This window comes from Hypomesus transpacificus, chromosome 5 (assembly GCF_021917145.1).
Source record: "Hypomesus transpacificus isolate Combined female chromosome 5, fHypTra1, whole genome shotgun sequence".
In the NCBI taxonomy this organism is placed as follows: Eukaryota; Metazoa; Chordata; class Actinopteri; order Osmeriformes; family Osmeridae; genus Hypomesus; species Hypomesus transpacificus.
The window spans coordinates 1,814,183-1,829,425 of NC_061064.1; the positions used below are offsets into that span (position 1 = coordinate 1,814,183).

Here is a 15,243-nt window from a genome sequence, read left to right on the forward strand (position 1 = left end):
AGTTATTTGATAATTATAACGTGGAGACCTACAATATTGCTAGTGAAGGTGCTTCAAGAGATCGCTCCCTAGCAATTGCTTATTTTTTTACGTTAAATGTTGAGATTTATATATATATATATAATTTAAAAAACATCTGATCTTGCGTGCAAGTTACAAGGCTATTCCCGGCATCCCAAGGTAAAGCATCAGTCATGCATTGCTTGGCTGTGTTTGTTGAATCCCAGGCAAGAAGCCCCGCCCACGATTCCTCCCCAGTAAGCAGAGACTTGCAGCATCATTTCACAGCGGCAACGTTATCATCACATTGGGTGTATGCGCGAACGAGCAAATAGAGAACTGCACAAGGTTCGTCTATTCAGGGAACCACCGTGCGAAGGGAGCAAGAGTGGAAGGGGATCTTACGGTATTGACCCTGATGATGATGAGGATGATGATGGTGAGGATGATGATTGAGGTTGTGTACTGACAGGACTTTGAGCATGGGCTGAAAATTTAGATGTCATTAATTTTAAGCCAATATCACGGTTTTTTTTGTGGGCAAATTATTCTATTGGATCACGTTAAGACCTTCAATTGCACGTAAGAAACCAATGGCAAGTTGATTTGTGGCGCGTCTGCTGTAGCCTACCTCACTGCGCGTAGCATATGGATCACAGCTCGCACTCAGGAAGCCTACGCACTGTGGAGCTGAACGGAGGCAATGGGAGTGGGAGCAATTGCGCGTTCATTGGAGGGACACTGAAGGCCATAACGCTTCATGAATGGCGCTGGTATTATTTTTATTTCATCTTCAGCTATTTTGTCGTATTGTGGAGGACATTCAATCCACAATAGACTATATTTCGACCGCCAATGTCTTTACTGTAGCTTGCTCGAGACTGCAACTGTGGTTTGTAAGGATATATAGGTCTCGCTTCACTTTTCCCAGACCTGCGTTCTATTTTATTGGCGTGATGTGGGCAATAACGTCTTAGCTTGAGCTATTGCTTAGACCAAGACTGTTAGCGGTGTTTAAAATATGTCCTTGTCGCACGTTTCAGGTGTAGGAAGTACTAGGCCGTACGGATGAATCTAGAACGCAATTAAGCAAAAGCCAGTGGATACATAATTTGTTGATAATAGGCTACATAATAGTATGTCGACGAGCCATGTGTTGAGATGTGTGTCTCATATTGTTTAGTGGGCTATAAAACGAATCATCTGAAAGGAAAAAAAGCTCTTGGGGGTTAGGACTATAGGCAATGTGACAGTATTGATTAAGATTAATTTATTATGGAGTTTTTATGCGTATCTTGTCAGGTTGTCTTGTTTATCAGTTGAAGGCCCGGTGCTCCATGGAACAGTTTGTCTGTTTGGCATTTAAATGTTTGTTTGGCTAGGCCCATTTCTGACCGAATACTTTTGCTGTGCCACAGTATATTAATAGCACAGACATGTCTTGTATTTCATTATACTGTTGGCTTCCAAGAGCTGTGCATGTAAAACCATTGTATAGACAGTTGTCGATTCTATAGAATAATTTCCTGGTTCCAGTGACCTAAAACAGAGTCAGAATGCTGTCAGTTACAGCAGAACAGTAAATTGAGATAAAGTATGTATAAATGCATGAAACTCACGGTGGTAATATGATTATCATGAAAAAAATGTAAAATGAATTGTCCAAAAGCTCAAAAGACACGTTTATAAAAAAGGATTTAAACAGGATGTAATATCAGAACAGAGGTGTGCGTGTTTAAGGTAGTCAGAGGTGCGTTCCGATAGAAATGTACTGATGCACATAGAGCAACAAATACTTTCTGTTCTCCAGACTGAGTTAAGTCTCAAGCCAAAAATGTATCAGAGAGAACATATTGACTTTATTGACTATCATTTACATCTCGGTTTTGAAGTTTTTAAATCAGTGACTCACTGTGCCATTGTACCAGTCATTATTTGCCTCTAACTTTAAACATATTTGTATTTCATTCCTTATGGGTTCACATCTGCAGCAGTGTTTGTGAGGGCTGTATACTACATGGAGCTTAAGCTGAACTGTGATGACTTGCCGGTTTTAGAAGATGTGTTTCATTATAGTATCACATGACTGTTTTATTGTTGACTTAATGTTTTCTGGTGTCCGCAACATATCCCTTAGCACACTTCGTATGGGCTACTGAGGCAAATAACGTCCACACAAGTGCACTACCTTGAGAACAATGTAAACCAACATTTTAATATCTTCCATAAAAATCGTCCTTTATGTGTAGAAAGGGTATTTGCACATAGGGAATCCGCATTAGATATGATAAGGTAAATATACTGCCTTTGCTGCCCAACTGAGGACAAGTTAGAAAGATGGAAAAGTAGGACCGAAAGTAGCACAGGTGCTGTGAAATTCTCAGGTCCCTTTAGAGGATGCTGCTGTTGGGGATGCCAAGCTGTGTGCAAAGCTGAAAGGAACAATGGGATCAGGAGAATCTTTCCATCCTAGCTGCCCATGTGACATGGTTATCAATGCTGTCACTCGCACGGCTGCTCTGAGAAATTCTCTGTCCACCCACAGTCATTCAAAACAACCAAAATTTACGGAAAGACACATGAAAATGTATGAAAATCTGATGTCTGAGTGTTGTCTCTCTCTGGATGTCTTCTGTCTCCCCGCCTGTCTCCCCGCCTGTCTCCCCGCCTGTCTCCTGCCTGTCTCCCCGCCTGTCTCCCGCCTGTCTCCCCCCTGTCTCCCCGCCTGTCTCCCCCCTGTCTCCCCGCCTGTCTCCCGCCTGTCTCCCCGCCTGTCTCCCCGCCTGTCTCCCCGCCTGTCTCCCGCCTGTCTCCCGCCTGTCTCCCCGCCTGTCTCCCCGCCTGTCTCCCGCCTGTCTCCCCGCCTGTCTCCCCGCCTGTCTCCCGCCTGTCTCCCCTCCTATCTCTTCCCCAGCTGATCAGTGGAGGATCCATCGTCAGTGCTGAAGCCGTCTGGGATCATGTCACCATGGCCGACAGGGAGCTGGCATTTAAGGCGGGGGATGTCATCAAAGTCTTGGACGCGTCCAATAAGGACTGGTGGTGGGGCCAAATCGATGATGAGGAGGGATGGTTCCCTGCCAGCTTTGTGAGGGTGAGAAGCTGATTCTTCTTGTTGTCGGTTGTATCTCTCGTCTCTGAAGCCGTACGCTGGTTTGGCCAGAGCTCAGTGTGATGATTGATTGTTATTTGTCATGTCATTGTTATTCAGCATGGGTCACGACAGTCTCACTCTAGAGCCTGTGTTGTAGATAGATGTTTACATTGATGACTCATACTGTTGTTTGCTGAAACATATATAGTTAGGGTGTCACTGGCTGGTAGTCTTTGCTTGGTACCCGTGAAATTGAAGTGCTTGACCAGATATGAACCAGGTGTGCCATGTTTTTCTTTTCAAAGGTTGAATCTCACCCATCCCAACCTCAAACAAAACAGGTTTTCTATATCAACCCTATAGCAGCGTCACGGTTCCAAAACACAACGACCAAGGTGCGTCTAACAGAGTTTTTAAATGAAAAGAATAACTGTTCAACTAGCATCTCACACCCCATAACTGACATCCTGTTGCTTTTCTACTGCTGCTTCCATTGATCATATTCGAACCTGTGAGGCATTCAACTGTCTACTTTACCACCAGGGAGAATCTTAAGAGTGTATGATCCAAAATCTACCTATCACCCCTTCCTCCCTTACCAAAATGATGTGAATTTACCTTCAGCAAATAGTGCTATCTCCTGGCATCTGCAAAACAAAGGCCATAATTGTGGGTGTCAGAGTGCAGACAGAACAGAACCACTTTTAACAATGTGCTTGTAAGCAGTAAAATTTGAGGTAGATCTAGAAACGATTGAATAAATAATTCATTCGATGTTTTATTGCCTCTGAATGATTGTGATGTACCATAGATAGGTGTTTTTATTGATTATGCCAGTTGGGAATGCTCAGATTGGGTGTGCAGGTCTGTGCTGCACTAGTTATTTACTCTTGACTCTCCACCTCCTCTCAATCAAGAGGAACTACTAAGACACTGATTTGTATCATCAACAGTAAAACATACTTAATGAACCTTTTAGCAACATATCAAACAGGTTCGGCCAAAAGAACGAGGATTGCTAAGCAACCAATGGGGATGGAAAAGATTTTCAGAAGAAAAGCCATTCTAATGGTTCTTTTATGGAGTAGGATTTGTTAGCATGCTGAAAGTTATTTTAGGTAGCATACATTCTTTTAAAACCCTAAGAGCCTTTCTCGATTCTTGCACCTACTCAATGAATGTTCCATACGGCTTTTGTCCAGTGCTCTGAGGAGAGGGGGGGAGTGCTCTAAATAGACACGCATAGAAGATGTGACTCAAGCAGAGACAGAGAGTACGGGCCGTCCAGAACTGCGGCCAGATGTCTGAAATAGAGTCTGCATTTCACAAGGCCTCCATATGGACACATGCATATTTAACATCACATTCAGAGGAGATCTCGGTTGGGATTATGGGATGTTTGGATCCGTGGCTGGATGAGCTGGAGTTGCTGTTTGATATCCGTTCTTGGTTATGTCCTGTCCTGTCCTGTGGTTGCATTAACAAAGAACAATTCAGGAGGACGATTTGCTTCACCGTCCAACAGTCAATAATTCTAATAATACTGGGTAGTGATGTCGTTTTCCATACATGTCGGCAGAGTATTGCATTCAATACACTAGCCTGTTTGTATGTAACAGTACACTGGCATGCTGGCCACAGCTCAGGTTTGTGGTGACCATTAACCTTCAGTATCTGGAGTAAATACTTAAACTCACACTTGCTATCTCATCTTCTCCTTTATCACTTGCTTAATGACATGCTTTGTTAGAGATCAAACAGGATAAGATAAAACTCCAGGAACAAGGCTTTATCAGACCCTAGAGCAAAACGTATCGATTAACAATGCAGTTGCATCATAACTGGCTTCTAATGTGTATTTTCCTGAACAACATGATTACTTGGATTTGTAGCAGGAGTCAGCTACCTACCCAGTGTCCTCTGGCAAACAGTCTAAAATTAGTTCCCTTTGAGGATTACACAAAGTGACAGTTCATTCCTTGAGATGCCTTCCAGCATGCAATGCGCTAATGTGCTCCCAACTCCTGCAACTCCTCCACCCAGGAGAAGGTGACAGATAATGATAGAACAAAGAACAGGAAGACGTCACATTATTTGTTTATATTTTCTACTCTTTCCTTAGCTTTAAAATTGTGGCAACTATGTACAGATATTTACAGCAGTTGATGTGGCATATTGAAAACTTACAATGTTATCTTCTAATATGAAAATAGCAGTTGATATTGGGTGTTTTTAGAAGTACGTAGATGCATGCATGCTGTCGGAGCCAGCATAACGTGGATGTACGTGTGGATTAACATTCTGCTGTGTGACAAACCAGTCTGTGTTATGGCATTCCAATATCTCTGCTTCACATTCTGTGGCCTTACATGCTTGAAGTTTTATTTTGCAGTGATGTATACTCAAACTAACCTCCAATTACATGCTTGTTACTTTTTGATGCTCAACTACACAAAGTAAGCGTCTCATATTTTGTTGCATAAACTATTTAACTTCAACATAACTGCTATGTGTTTATTAAAATTCATAAGGATGGCAAATCTTTTAACAGTCTGTTCTTTTACAGATGCAGTAGAAGCGCTAAACATTTATGTAGTTTGAGTCTAAGACTAGCCTTCAAAACACTGTTGCCTAAACAGGCTGTCATTGTAACAACATTGTTTGCACATAATGTTACAAAAAAGAAAGTGCTTTGGAGTAATACTAGCAGTAGAGTAATTTTTGCGACAAACTCCATGTTTATATAATCAGGTAAGATTGTCTTAGCTGTCCAGTGTAGACATGTGTTTTGCTGTAGGCCTAGCCTCCATGACATGGAGCAGTCTCGCAGACTCCTAAAGACAATCATGTACGTGTTTTATAACATTACATCCCTGCTGTAACGGCCTTGCTCATTTAGTCCTGTGCTGGCAGCAACAAAATGACTGTTGCATAATGCAGTATTATCACCTCAATAAGGACGGTAATATTACACACACTGTAGAGTTCTGCTGGGCCTGAATTGTTTCTCTCTCCTGAATATTCAATAAAGATACATCTACCCACCCAATCTCGTTTTTTTACTTATTTGCATTCTATATCAATTTAGTTTAACTCTTATTTTGGTTGTTTGTGTCCAATCTGACTGGTTGGGGTTTTTTTTTGCATTTCCTACAAGGATAATTCTACTAATACAATAACCTTTTTGTTTAGTATTTGCGTTCTATTTCCGTTAAGATGAAGTCATATTGTGGTTGCACGTGTCATGGCTGACTGGGTGTGTTTCCTGTCAGCTGTGGGTGAACCAGGAGGAGAGCTCGGTGGTGGAGGCTGTGGAGGGGCCCAGCGAGGTCCAGAACGGCCACGCGGAGGCCAGCCCCAGCAGCGACTGCCTCTGCCTGGGCCAGCCTGCGCAGAACCGCGACCAGATGAGGGCCAACGTCATCAACGAGATCATGAGCACAGAACGCCACTATATCAAACACCTGAAGGACATCTGTGAGGTAGGCGGGGAGTGCGGCCAGTACACTCGCTGGAAAGACGCACTTGTCATCCAGTCGTCGTTCTAAAAGTAACGATCAGTAACGCCTGAAGATCGCAGAGGTAAAACAACAAAACAAAAACGACGTGGTTCTGCTCCCCGTCTCTGCATGTGGGATGACAAGGCGTGCTCTCAGGCCAGGACCAAGGAACAAGTCTCACAGAGGCTAGCTTCAATCAACGGCGTCCTAAACAGAAGTGACACAGCTACAGTGTGTCCCGATGAGAGTTGAAAACCAATGACTGAGAACACTGACCCGTGAGAGCTGGTGCCCCGTGTGGAAATAGCAGTTCCCCCATCTCACTGCACTCTCCACCAACAGATATAGTAACAAGCACTCCTTCCCTTCACGCTCTGACTGTCTCTGTCAAACCACACCCAAGAGGGTACATGAAAAAGTACTCAAAAAGCTTTTATTATTATTTTATTCGTTTTTTGCTCTTTTCACAAAGACGTTATGTCATCACAACTTTTAAGTGGAAAAATAGCAGGAAGTATCTCAGAGGCTCTGATTGTCACACAAATAATGTGGTCCGGGTTGACCTTTTCTGGCTGTGAGGCAAAGAACCAAGCTTTCACACACATCAGGGTTTTCACTGTAATCATTTTTAAAATCTTGTGGATTTCATGGAAACACATTATGAATCACAGGTCCCCTGCAGAATTACACTATTCTTCAGAGAGAACTTTTGAAACATTACGTCGGTATCTCGCTAAGCACAACCATCCCATGGTCCAAATGGGGCACTTCTAGGTGGATGGAGAAGGCGAGTGAAGCATAACCGGGCTCTCTGTGAAAGTGGAGGATTTTTCATGAATGACTGGAAATGTTATTGGAGAAATGAGCTTCCAGAGATGGAGCCAGGGAATGGCCTGTGTTGCATAACGCAGACTCCTGCATACAGAAACAGCTTTGCTGGAGGAATGTAGAAAATCCTCTGGTTTAATGTGCTCTGTCAGTTCTAAACATTTTATTAAGATAATTCAGTTTTGGTAGGTTCAAATAGTTCAAATATTTTCATTGTAATAAATAACAACTTTATAACCTTTATAGATATGGATACCCAACAAAGTATTTATAAGCCACTAAAGTCTGGCTAACCTATTATTGAAATGTGTTGAATATGTATTGTGTATTATATTGACAAATAGGGGTTCATAAACGTATTGTGAGACCACTCTCACTCTTTCCTTGATGTTATTCTGTCTCTGCAGGGTTACTTTCGACAATGCAAAAAAAGAAGGGACATGTTTAACGATGACCAGTTGAAAGTCATATTCGGGAACATTGAGGACATCTACAGATTCCAGTTGGGGTTTGTTCGAGATCTGGAGAAGCAGTACAACACAGAGGAACCTCACCTCAGTGAGATCGGACCCTGCTTCCTGGAGCACGTAAGATACTCTGCACTCACACTAAAAAGAGACGCCTCAATTATCACACTGGAATCAGCATTTGTTAAACTGCATACATAATCATCAACAGTTATACTGTATTAACTTTCATGGCGGGTTGCAGATATGGGAAGTAACAAAGTGCAACTATTTGCAAAAAAGAATTACCCAAAAATACATTCAAAGTTATTTTTTCAATTTAGTTTAGACAGTTTGAATATGAAAAAAAGAATTCAACCTTTTTTGGAAAATATTAATTCAGTTCTTCAACTCATGTCTTTTTAAGCATGAGTATCTTCTATTTGAGTGTGAAGGATGTGTGTACTTTTGCCATCTCTGGTGGGTTGTGATTTGAGGGACAGTTTTTAAAACTGTGATCTCGTGATCCGTGTTTTGTCCCACAGCAAGATGGCTTCTGGATATACTCAGAGTACTGCAACAACCACGTGGACGCCTGCATGGAGCTGTCCAGACTGATGAAGGACGGACGCTACCAGCACTTCTTTGAGGCTTGTCGTCTGGTCCAGCAGATGATCGACATCGCCATTGACGGCTTCCTGCTCACTCCGGTCCAGAAGATCTGCAAATACCCTCTGCAGCTGGCCGAACTGCTGAAGTACACCGTCCAGGATCACAGGTCTGCCGCCAAGTCTTTTTCTTACTGAAAATTGTGTGTTTTCCATCCATCTACTAGTGGTAGTCGTCAGTTGTACTTCCAGGCTTGTCTAACCACCAGACCGGATTTGAATGGTTCCGTTTGTGTTAGGACTACTGATGTATATTTAGTTAGTTGTTGTGTTGAATGCTGCACTTCCTGTTTGTGTTGTTCTCAACTTTTCATTCCTCTTGTAGCGACTACCGTTATGTCGCGGCAGGTCTGGCAGTCATGCGGAACGTCACACAGCAGATTAACGAACGCAAGCGTCGCCTGGAAAATATCGACAAGATGGCCCAGTGGCAGGCGTCTGTTCTGGACTGGGAGGTAGGAGTCAAACAGGAAACAGATAGACTGGGAGGTAGGAGTCAAACAGGAAACAGATAGACTGGGAGGTAGGAGTCAAACAGGAAACAGATAGACTGGGAGGTAGGAGTCAAACAGGAAACAGATAGACTGGGAGGTAGGAGTCAAACAGGAAACAGATAGACTGGGAGGTAGGCATAAAACAGGAAACAGATAGACTGGGAGGTAGGAGTCAAACAGGAAACAGATAGACTGGGAGGTAGGCATAAAACAGGAAACAGATAGACTGGGAGGTAGGAGTCAAACAGGACAGCAAACCAGAGCTGTTGGTGATCACAGACCAAGGACTTTCACTGTGGTCTCATTACATCTTTTCTCAACACAGAAACTTTCTTTTTTAGTTGAAGCTCAAAGGATTTTATTTTCACAAGGAAGATGTTGATATGTTGTCACACAGAACCTTTGATAAGAGTTAGCTGGAGAGGAAGAAATGTTGTTTTTTTTCTCTCCAAGATGGAACAAATATAAATGGCCTCCTTCTCACTTGTCTTCGTTCTAATGAGAAGCAGACTTAGTTGTTGACAGGGTTTTTGAAGCTCCCCTTTTCATCCAGATGAAGCTAATGAAATATGAGTTCTGAATTGATCTCTGCTGAACAGGATGCCTGTTGCAGGAGAGGCAGTGCGTTAGCAGGTCGCTCTGACCCACTTCGGGAGGTTTTTTCTTGAGTTGCATAGTCACAGAGGCACTGTAATTATGTCAAGTAAAAAAAGGTCAAATTATTTTTCTTTACGAGTGTAAGAATTTCCTTACTTTGCTGTGTATTTGGTGTCTGTGTTGGGTCACCCCTTTGGAAAGCTGTGGTCTACGACAGTAGATTAACTTCAGACAAGGTCATCTTGAGCCACAAATACATCAATCACCTGTAGGCCCTCCTTCACTCTTCAACCAAAAACTAAATACATACAGTGAGATTGCTAAAAGCAGATGAGATAGTTAGATAAGATCGTTTTTCTCTTCAAAACAAGACTTTTGTTTCGTTCCCCTGTGCATGCAGGGGGAGGATCTCCTGGACAGGAGTTCGGAGCTTGTCTACACTGGGGAGTTGTCCTGGATCTACCAGCCCTACGGGAGGAGTCAGACCAGGGTTTTCTTCCTGTTCGACCACCAGATGGTGATGTGTAAAAAGGTGAGGACGAGGTCCCTCTTGTGCTGTTTGTGAACCTGCATCTGCATCCACACATTACTCATCTGCCTTCCATTTTGTATAAGTCCGCACTTTTCCAGTTGTTGTGAACGCGCTTCGCATGATCAATCGGTCCTGGTTTGTGAAAACCTTGGCAGAAAAATCAGAAGGTGTGTTTGCACATTTAGTTCCTCTCCCAGGATCTAAAGGAAGGTCAATACTGAGGGAGAAAGTCACTTCTCCAGCTCAGCTTGCCGGAGGGTCTGAGCCGAGGTAATGATTTATTGTGCTAAAAACAAAGTCACAGGGAAACAGCAGAAAGTGCTGAGCCAGTGTCCTGTTCCAGCGGTTCGAGATGAGTGTTGCCTGCATCCCAGAGCTCTGTCTACTGAGGATACAAGCTGGAGTTTGTATTGTGCCTCTAGTTAATCTCTATTCTGCCTCTAGTTATTTGTTTTGTCACAAAACCCCACACTTTTTCACTTCTGAAATGGTTAGTTCAGTTGTATAATGCACACTTCGAAGAATTGATGACACCTCCAGCATTAGTTCAGACCATACCATAAAGACAGCATTTGTAGAGAACAGTCAGTCGAATAGTTGAGTAAAAGTAAAACTTCCAGTCATACTAACCCTCATTGCTGGTTAATTGAATGTGATTGGGCTCGTTTCCCATCATTCTCTCAGTGTCTGTGAGGCCTGGCTCTTCTCTTGACTCTTCACCCTGTCATTGATCGAGCTGCATGACAGCGGCATGTTACGTCACATCTGTCCTGTCTAAACAGATCTGTGAGTACAGTACAGCAGGGCTGTGTCTGAGTTTACCGCTGGCAGATGGGATGCGAGATGCAAGCACGTGGAAGGAATAGGCAGCGCTAACAGGGACGCGCTAACAGGGACGCGCTAACAGGGACGCGCTAACAGGGACGCGCTAACAGGGACGCCCTAACAGGGACGCGCTAACAGGGACGCGCTAACAGGGGCGCGCTAACAGGGACGCGCTAACAGGGACGCCAGGAATCTGGAACATCTGCTGGCAGCAAAGTGCATTATTCATACTGCTGGGCTGATTGCATGGACTCCTGTCAGAATGATATTGATAGGCAGCAATTAGTCAAATGGACTCGTGCTTGATCCTGGCCAGAAACTCGTACCTATTTCATTATCTGCCTGTCGTCCCTGGTGTTTTACTGTGTCTCTCTGCATTAAAGAGCTCGCAAAGCGGACGTTGGCGGCGAGGAGAATCTGTTCCTCTTTGTGTCCCTGACAGCACGCTGCACACTGTAATCTGTCTTTCTCATTCATCACAGGATTTAATACGAAGAGACATTTTGTACTACAAGGGCCGCATCGACATGGACAGGTACCACGTTGTGGACGCCGTGGATGGGCGGGACGACGACTTCAACGTGAGCGTGAAGAACGCGTTCAAGCTGAGTAACAAAGACTCCGACGAGATCCACATCTTCCTGGCCAAGAAGCTGGAGGAGAAAGTTCGCTGGCTCAGAGCGTTTCACGAGGAGAGGAAAATGGTGCAGGAGGATGAAAAAATAGGTGTGCTTTTTTTGTTGTTCATAAAGAAATTAAGTAATAGCCAAACATGGTGTGATAAAAGAATCTAAACAACAACAAAACATGTCTCTCAGCGTGGGTGCCATGTGCTTCGATTAACACGTTCTGTGTCTGTTCCCTCAGGGTTCGAGATATCTCAATATCAGAAGAAGCAGGCTGCCATGACAGTACGAAGAATGACCAAACAGAAAGGTAAAAGTCCAGTTCAAGTCTTTTATTTGTCAGGTACACAGAACAATACAAGGTTAGACTGGGCACTGAAATTCTTAAGACAAGACAACGCAAGCACCCGGCATAACATAACATATAAGTACACGGAACACAATTTACATCAATGCTGAGCTTAAATAAGTGAAACTTCCTAAATATACAGATAGCAATAAATATCGACTATACTAACCCTAATACTGAAACTACCTAAATTACAGATAACAATAAATTAAATAGTCCATCTGTAATGTACCCATGCAGCTCCTTTATCTTTAGGTACATCTGTGTAAACACCCCCACCCCCCCCCTGTTTAACTCTCCTGTCATCTCATGTGCAGGTCAGAGATCGGTGCCCCCTGCATACCCCCCACCTGGTGACCCCATGAACCCAGGACAGTACCTGGTAGCAGATGGCATGGCACAATCAGATGTCTTTGAATTCAATGAACCTAAAAGGAGCCAGTCACCTTTCTGGCAAAACTTCAGCAGGTTAACTCCGTTTAGGAAGTAAGAGACGATCCTGGAAGACCAACTTATTTTTCAAAAAGCACGGTTGTCATGGAAACCGGACGCAAAAAGGATAGACCGGAAGTATTTTGGATTTTTGGAAACATTTAGCTTGTGAACATCGTACTGATGACTGTACTGTTCTAATCACTTTACCCGTATGACTGCAAGTAGCAACTGCTCCACCACAAAGATCGATGACCTTCGGAAACCGACAGAAAACCAAAACACCCTCCCCTCCACCTGTGGGAATGTTGTTCATGACCTCCGTCTGTGGACGTGCTTAGAGAACTGTGGTGAACCACAAAACACAAGTGTCCAAGTGTGAAAATGAGGAAGCACTCGTCATCCACTTATATCTTTATGCCAAAATTGGTTGTGTCCTACAGTTCACTGTGACCTTAATGGGCATTTTATGAGTTCTCGTTTTTCTTTCTCGTAGAGGTTAGCATTGACGATGCCGGCCAAATTAAACACTCTCTTATTGTTTCTGTAAATATTATTTTCCTCCCCATCTAGAATCAGTGTTTTATTTACAATGCATGACAACTCTCCATTGCAGGTATTCTTTGTGCAATTATATTCGTACGGGTCAAAGAAAAGAGAATTAGCATCATCGACTTCAATTATGACATCTTATACTGTTGACAGGGTACTCATGGTGTATATATTTTGCTGACAGACAGCGACGATCCTGTGTTGTCCTGTGAATGGTCTCCTTAACCAGTTACACCACTAAGACAGCAGAGTCAGTTAGTGATGTTATGATTTATTAATCTCTCATCAATTGCATATTGTTTTAATGACTAGGACCGAGAGCTTTTCTGGGCCATGAAAAACTATTTTTGGGCTTGTCACAGTTATGTTGAGATAGTTGCACTTCTCCGAAACGCACCTCTAATTTCATGAGAGGGAATATATGGCTATAATGCACTTCAGCCACCCAAATTAGCCATTCAACAACGATACTTCTGTCTTAATAGTTTGAATGTAAACATGAAAACACACAATACACTCTGGGCCTTGATGGTCCAAGTCAACAAGTTCCTTACCTAGGAACTATATTTTTATGTGAAATTCATCCTTGATCTTGAAAGTGAAAGAATAACAAACTACTACTTTTATTCAAAAAATTACAATACAACATGTCAGTTGTCCTATTCCAGGGATAGTTGAAATGGTGCCAGCACAATGTGATGACATCCTGATTCTATGCCTGTCATGGCAGTTTAAAGCCTTCACTTTGATGCTTGCCAAAAGGCTGAAATGACACGGCAAATTCTAGTCTTTAAGGGTTGTTAGGCATTTGAATAAAATGACTCACGTTTCAAAGTTTTAGCAGAATTTCACATAGAGGATGCAATTTAATTGCTCAAGCTGGTTATCGTTCTCTATATTTATATCCAAGGGGACAAAATAATTTTTAAAAGGATATTTATATGCCTCAAAAATGATATAAGATGTTAGATTGCACTAGATATATTAAAAAGTGCATTATGAAAGTGTGCAGTAATATTGGAAGGACAAAGAGCTTTGATTATTAAGTTAAGTATCTTAAACTGATGTATGAATTGTCATTAATTTATAATAAATGCATTGTAACAATGGAAACAAATGCTTAAGTACTGTATCTGAATTGTTAAGTTGTTATTTTTTTGTTTTTGTTTTATCAATGATCATGGACGATCTATAATTTATTCTGTGACTATGGCTTGGAATAAATTGAAACACATCGACATGCTTGTTGAGGTCTTCTATTGTGAATGTTGCAGTGTCATCCATTAACCCAAACTGAACATAATTATGCCACCCAAAAACTGAAACTGAAGGATTCTGATTTCACAGTAAAGCTGCACTACGGTGTTTACCGCGTGTTCTCATTGATTGTTGTCATCGTAACGCTCAATGTGATGTTATGACAGACATTCTAAAGGACATTTAACTCAGCACATGAACATCAAATCCACATTTAAACAATTTAAGATGATGGGTACATATGTAATTGTTTAATCTAATCAATTTTATAATTTATTTTCAATGGAGCAGTCAAATGACAAATCTTTGTGGTATAATTCACCGTGGTGCACCACAGCGCTCTCAGCAGGCAAATAATGGGAACGACAGATTTCGCATTTAGACATAAAAGATTTTGCAGATTTTTATTAAAGCAAGAAAATATTCGTGGGGTGTGCATTTTTGCACACATTACATTTACCAGTTAAAGTATACATTTGTTGAAATGAACAAGAGAGCATGATGACAACAGTTTGAGCTAAGCTACGTTTTCCACATATTCTCTTTGTTTATCTACGTAATAAGAATGGCTTTTTTGACACAATCAGGCTTTTTCATCTCAGCAGACTATCACGGGCGTGCTGAGTGAATTGTGCTTCTCTATTTAGATGGCGTGAGTTACAGTGGCTTGACTGAAGAACACAGCGTCAGGTCTAAACTTTATGACAGACAGCATTAGCTTTATGGACTGTACCATTCCTTACAACTCCCTGTTCTGATATCACATGGCCACAACCCAGTCTGCTGCAAAGCCATGATTAGATAGCCTCCAAACATGAAAATGTGTGCATGTACGCCTGTTTGAGCAAAGGTCCTATATCTGTGGACATTCTTGCACGAAGGCCTTCCTTTTGAGTTGAGGGTTCAGTTGGTTTATACTCTGACCAGTCTACATCTAAGATCGTGTTGTGACTTTCTGTATTTTTTTTTTTAGAAATCTAGTTTCACTTAAGAATGAACATAGGCATTTAAATGTCTTTTTCACCTTCGCTAAATTAAATCAC

At 42.3% G+C, this 15,243-nt stretch overlaps 1 protein-coding gene across 2 annotated transcripts; it reads left to right on the top strand.

The window, feature by feature from the left end:
• The first annotated feature begins 228 nt into the window (after positions 1-228).
• Positions 229-15,195, top strand: arhgef9a (Cdc42 guanine nucleotide exchange factor (GEF) 9a). Of its 2 annotated transcripts, none has more exons than XM_047020757.1 (11): positions 229-439; positions 2,915-3,094; positions 3,400-3,489; positions 6,367-6,576; positions 7,830-8,009; positions 8,414-8,646; positions 8,862-8,991; positions 10,028-10,159; positions 11,467-11,710; positions 11,852-11,920; positions 12,277-15,195. In XM_047020757.1, the coding sequence occupies exons 1-11, from the start codon at positions 419-421 to the stop codon at positions 12,447-12,449; spliced, it is 1,662 nt and encodes a 553-aa protein (XP_046876713.1). In that variant the 5' UTR covers positions 229-418; the 3' UTR covers positions 12,450-15,195. The 2 variants fall into 2 exon arrangements, with proteins under 2 accessions (XP_046876713.1, XP_046876712.1); XM_047020756.1 differs by lacking the exon at positions 229-439 and adding an exon at positions 598-773.
• Positions 15,196-15,243: the final 48 nt, after the last annotated feature.

Bases quoted from the DNA above. Each gene is read 5' to 3' on its own strand.
- arhgef9a (XM_047020757.1), top strand. From the start codon at position 419: ATGATGATGAGGATGATGATG. The intron at 10,160-11,466 runs GTGAGGACGAGG...CATTCATCACAG, and splicing joins AGATGGTGATGTGTAAAAAG to GATTTAATACGAAGAGACAT. The intron at 11,711-11,851 runs GTGTGCTTTTTT...CTGTTCCCTCAG, and splicing joins GCAGGAGGATGAAAAAATAG to GGTTCGAGATATCTCAATAT.